The 5,751-nt window shown below is 41.0% G+C and overlaps 1 protein-coding gene across 1 annotated transcript; it reads left to right on the forward strand.

Annotated features, from left to right (window-relative positions):
- Positions 1 to 915: 915 nt before the first annotated feature.
- On the forward strand, positions 916 to 5,327 carry LOC137941201 (endoplasmin homolog). The gene is made up of 2 exons (XM_068786516.1): positions 916 to 4,234; positions 5,058 to 5,327. Exon 1 carries the CDS (start codon positions 1,794 to 1,796, stop codon positions 2,703 to 2,705), a length of 912 nt encoding a protein of 303 aa, XP_068642617.1. The 5' UTR covers positions 916 to 1,793; the 3' UTR covers positions 2,706 to 4,234; positions 5,058 to 5,327.
- Positions 5,328 to 5,751: the final 424 nt, after the last annotated feature.

Below are 5,751 nucleotides of genomic sequence, written 5' to 3' on the forward strand. Positions count from 1 at the left end.
GTGGGGTGCACCTATTGTGGAAGATATGGCCACTCTATAGAAACATGTTATAAAGCTAATAAAAAACCAGACTGTACGAAGGCTAATCAAGTCATGGTAAGTGATACAAAGGAGGACCAGTCAACCACATCGACAGAAAAGCAAACCCTTACCGATGATGTGTATGATTTGTTCTAGAAAATGTGTTATGCACGCAATAAAATTGTTATTTTAGTTATTTTTCTTTAATTTACTTTATTTATTTCAGTTTTAGGCCACAGGGGTATTTTTGGAATATTTTATAGGGGTATTTTTGTAATATTTTATATTAAACCCTAACAGGGTGAATCCTATTTAAGGGGTAATAGTAATGAGAAAGACAAACATTGAAGTATTGAGAATTAGGTTAAATCTAGCGTAAACAGGCTTGAGATCACCTTCTTGATCTCGAGGTTAGGGTTTTCCTCAAAAACCCACGTATTCTCTTATCCTCCATTGATCTTCGTCTTCCTCATGTCTTCTTACTATCCCTACAGTAATACATGAAAGACCCGTAACCCGTGGTAGATCCCAGATCCTCCAAAAGAATCCTTGTGTCAGATCTGGGACTGTAACGACTTGTATCAGAGCGAGAACACAATGAGTTATGTATCCTAAAAATTGCATGAGGTACAAGATCGCATGGAAAAGGTACACGTTTCAATGGAAAAAATACATGTTTCGGTGGAAAAATCATGCGAAGAATTAGGAGATGCACGAGCATTATATAAAATTTTCATGGAATATCGGACAAGGGAGCCACACGCTGCCATAGAAAAGGTCACGAAACTTGAAATTTCTGAGCAAGAGGTACGCAACGAAGGAAAAGCAACACAAAAATTGAAAATAGGTGACGGGACAGAAAAATTGAAAATTTCGTCCCGTTTACCGGTCGGAGTCCCTGTGGGGGCAACCTCAACTTCGGACGGGCGGAAATGCTAGGATTCAGAAAAATTCAAGATGTCCGCGCTAAGGAAATCCAAAGCCGAACAGCAATGATGAAGAGTTGGGGAAATTGGAATGGTTTTCTGCCAAAATCTCTTTGGTACATGCTCATTTGGGTTCAACCTTACAAATCCCCTCCTCACGGCCAGCAGCAAATTTTTCCCCACAGCAGACGGAAGCATTCCTATCTAACTCGGTCATGGCAAATCATTTAGGCCATCCCTCCTCTGTCTCCGACAATCTACAAGCACCGGCAGAAACAAGAGTCCACCGGAAAAAAAGGAAGCACCGTCGGAAACAAATCCGGTGGGCTTTGGCTTCCGGATTCTCATTTTCAGTCTCAACCTCGCCCTCGGAAGCCCAATGGGGAACCATCTCCAACAAAATTGGGGGTAAGCTTCTGAATCGTCATCTTTTTTTAGGTCAAATCAGTGGTTCCATGCGGTTGAAGGGCCTCCAAGAGGCTGAGCAGTAGCAACGCTTCTCGAAAATTGTGGACAAAGGTTTTTTGTCCTCTGTTGCAGAGCAACAGTGCTTAATTGGTGGAATTAGGGTTTGTGCGTATGAATTTACCCATGTAATTTTTATGGGGATGCCGGAATTCATAGAAATTGTTTTAGAGGGACATCAACGCTTGCACCTCTTCAGTTTTATTTTAGCGAAGAAGCTGCTGAAAATTGTATGGAGATTGCTGAATATTTTGGGCGGGACTGCTGAAAATTTTGCCGTTGAATATTTTGGTTTCTACTCGGTATATTTGGTTGCTGATTATGTTGAAGTTATCAGCAAACACAACAATGACAAACAGTATGTAGGGGAGTCTACCGCTGATGGAGCCTTTGCAATCTCAGAGGACACATGGAATGAACCATGAGGTCGTGGTACCAAGATTAGATTACATTAGGGATGAAGCTAGTGAATCTTTGGAACAACACGAATTGAAGGAATTGGTTCAAAGATACTCTGAAGTCATCAACTTCCCCATCTATCTCTGGGCAAGCAAGGAGGTTGAGTCAGTAGTTTCAGCAGAGGATGATGAATCAAATGAAGAGGTTACTGATGAAGAGTACCACAAATTTTACCATTCTCTTGCAAAGGACTTTGGTGATGAAAAGCCAATGGCTTGGAGTCTCTTCACTACTGAAGGTGAATTTGATGAGCTTCTTCCCACATATTTAAGCTTTTTGATTGGTCTTGTTGACTCTGACACCTTGCCACTCAATGTGTCTCGAGTAAGGCTTCAAAAACATAGCAGTTTGATGACGATACAGAAGCAACTCACCAGGAAGGCACTGGACATGATCCGACGTATTGCTGATGAGGCTCCTAATGAGTTTTACACTGGAGAAGTGTTGTTGAAGAGAGGATCATATGCTAAGTTCTGGAAAGAGTTTGGCAAGTCCATAAAACTAGGCATCATCGAGGATGCAACTAACAGGAGCTGTCTAGCAAAGCTTCTTCGATTTGAAAGTACCCATAAAGGGAAGTTAGCATCCCAGGATCAGTACATTTCTAGAATGCAACCAGGGCAGAAGGACATCTTTTACATTACTGGGACTAGCATGGAACAGTTGGGAAAATTTCCATTCCTTGAGAGGATCACCAAGAAGGACTATGAGGTAATTTTCTTCACAGCCCAGTCTTTGAATTTGGAAAATTTGAAGGCATTTCCGCGAAAGTGTCCTTCCATACTGTCACTGTTGGCACTGCTTGTGCCTCTGTCCCTGCAGGGAAGACATTAGATCTGAAACCATTCATGTTCTTTTTGGATTCTATCAATCATTGTAATACAATTTCGGGATTTTCGGACCACTTGAAAAGTTTGAAGTTGGGTGATATTGTCCTTTTGACTGCTGTTTACAAAACAATGCTGCCCATACCAGCAATTCTGGCAGATGCCTTGAGAGCATTAGGAGAAGAAGCTACTAATGAACAAACCAGAATCCTTGGTGCATTTCAATATGTCTACAGTGATATTTTCCTTCACCATGGTACAAATTTGATGCCTAAGAACCCTTCAGCATGGAGTGCCTGGAATTCTCTTGGAAACATGAGTAACAACGCACGCCTCACATATTGGCTCAATGTGATTCAGAATATTGATGACACTGGACTCCTTTTCCTTGTGTCTCTAAACCCACTTCATGAGCCTCAAAATATTGTGATCAGTTGGTCAACAAGCCATCTTGTTCTGTCTGTTGCAGCCTCCAAAGCCTTGCTTGAGCTTGATGGCATTCAGGGAACAAGCGGAATATGGTATTGCAGAGCATACCAAGGCTATGGGTTTGATGAAAACGGCTTCAAGGCTAGCATAGCGGCTGCAAATGGATATATCTCACAGTGGGACCAGTTGATGGCACCAAGGGAACCTATTGCTTCTGTTGTTCCATATATGACAGTGTGTGGTAAACATGAACGCGCCTGGCCAGGATCTGGTTCCTTCTATGCTACCACAGAGTGTGGTGGAGAATGTGGTGTTGTAGCAGAGACGATGTATTATGTTCCTGCTGAAAATTGGGCCAACTACTGGTACGCAACAAATTATTGACTGTTCCGCTTTTGTGTAGATGATACTGAACATGATTGGAGGGAAGGGACCAAGCAGTATAATTTTATTGACGAATGCTTTGCATCAGGAGACAGATGTCACCAGCCATGGCTTAGCAAGCAGTATAATTTTATTGACGAATGCTTTGCATCAGGAGACAGATGTCACCAGCCATGGCTTATCTTCCTTGTCCATAGGATCACCCTCCAGCTACTCAGGCAGGATATGAAGTTGGATTTACTACTTATCATTACCTACCTTGGTGAGTGGGCTGTAATGGATAGAGAGCATTCAATGTCTATGGCTGGGGCTACTGACGCATGGGAAGCATGCACTCTCCACCTTCCTGTCACTGATGGGGTGAGGCCAGATGTACTGATGGCGAAGGTTTCAATTAGTTCAGCTGTTGATGTTATGCACGTCATGGGTTCCTCAATGTATCATTTACTGTCAAGAGTAGAGGAGATGAATTATCTGGTGTTGAACCTTGCTACCGTAGCAGCACTGCAGATAGTCATGCTCGATGACTGTGGAGACCTATTAGCTTCAACAGCAGCAATGCAGGTAGAGGAAAGTAGCCTAAGAACTCACCTTCTTCAACGCAAACTAAGCTATGCTTACGGGGATATATCTCTCTCAGCCACCGAATTATCGAGTGGAGACGTCGGTATACAGACCCTACTTCCGAGCTTGAAGACAAGCTCGTTCTTCCAGGGGGAGGGGGTAATGTTATGCATATAATAACATTATTATTTTAGTTGTTTATCTTTAATTTACTTTATTTATTTCAGTTTTAGGCCATAGGGGTATTTTTGGAATATTTTATATATAGGGGTATTTTTAAAATATTTTTATATGGGTATTTTTGTAATATATTATATTAAACCCTAACAGGGTGAGCCCTATTTAAGGGGTAAGAGTAACGAGAAAGACAAGCATTGAAGTATTGAGAATTAGGTTAAATCTAGCGTAAACAGGTTTGAGATCACCTTCTTGATCTCGAGGTTAGGGTTTTCCTAAAAAACCCATGTATTCTCTCATCCTCCATTGATCTTCGTCTTCCCCATGTCTTCCTACTATCCCTACAGTAATGCATGGAAGATCCGTAACCCGTGGCAGATCCCAGATCCTCTCAAAGAATCCTTGTGTCAGATCTGGGACCGTAACAGACTTGTTCTAGAAAATGAAAATAATGAAGGGTTCTTCTACAAGTTCCTCCTCAACTACCGCTTTTACCACCGCTTCAGGTATGTTATCTACCTCCTCTTCATCCTAGATAATTGACTCAGGAGCCTCCAAGCATCTCACAGGTAACAAAACTCTATTACACTCAGTTCCTCCGTGTCTCTCACATAAATTTGTTACCATAGTTGACAGTTCTCAAACTAAAGTTCTAGGGAAAGGATCCACTTCTGTCACACCATCACTTCCGCTCACAGATATCCTTTTTGTTCCTACTTTTTCCTTGAATCTTTTGTCTGTTGGTCAACTCACCAAATATTTTAATTGTTCTGTCACTTTCTCACCCATTTCTTGTGTGTTTCAGAATCTTATAACGAAGCAGGTGATTGGTGGAGGCCGTGAACAGGGGGGTTCTACTACCTGGACGTGCTTCAAATAAATATTGTTTCAACTGAAACTGAGACAAGGCTATTGCACAACCAGTTGGGACATCCATCCGCTCTATCTCTTTATCATATTTTTCCTACTCTTAAAGCAAGGTTAGAATTAAATTGTGAAGTCTGTAAACTGAGTAAACACCATAGGACTAGATACTCACCTCGTCCAGAAGTTAAAAGTGTTATTCCTTTTTCCTTAATTCATACAGATGTATGGGGACCCTTAAGCATCTCAAATATTTCCCAAGTTAAGTAATTTATTACATTTATTGATGACTTCACTCGTACCACTTGGTTATTTCTTTTTATAAAAAGTTCTGAAATACCATTGATTTATAAATTGTTTCATGCTATGGTATTCACTCAATTTGGTCAGAAAATAAAAGTACTTCGGTCTGATAATGCAAAAGAATATACTTTTAGAGACCTTGAATCCTTTTGTCAAGATGGAATTATCCATCAAACATCATGTGACTACACCCCTCAAAAAATGGTGTTGCAGAACAGAAGAATCGTCATATTCTTGAGGTAGCTCACAATTTACTATATGCCATGAAAGTTTGATACTTTTATTGGCCGCATTTCATTCTTACTGCATGTTTTCTTATAAATAGGCTACCA

This window comes from Aristolochia californica, unplaced genomic scaffold (assembly GCF_029961685.1).
Source record: "Aristolochia californica isolate CCGP_79_NKW_82.1479 unplaced genomic scaffold, dmAriCali1.0.hap1 SCAF_10, whole genome shotgun sequence".
NCBI classification, from domain to species: Eukaryota; Viridiplantae; Streptophyta; class Magnoliopsida; order Piperales; family Aristolochiaceae; genus Aristolochia; species Aristolochia californica.

Excerpts from the sequence above, each read along its gene's own strand:
- LOC137941201 (XM_068786516.1), top strand. The coding sequence starts at position 1,794 with ATGGAGCCTTTGCAATCTCAGAGGACACATGGAATGAACCATGAGGTC.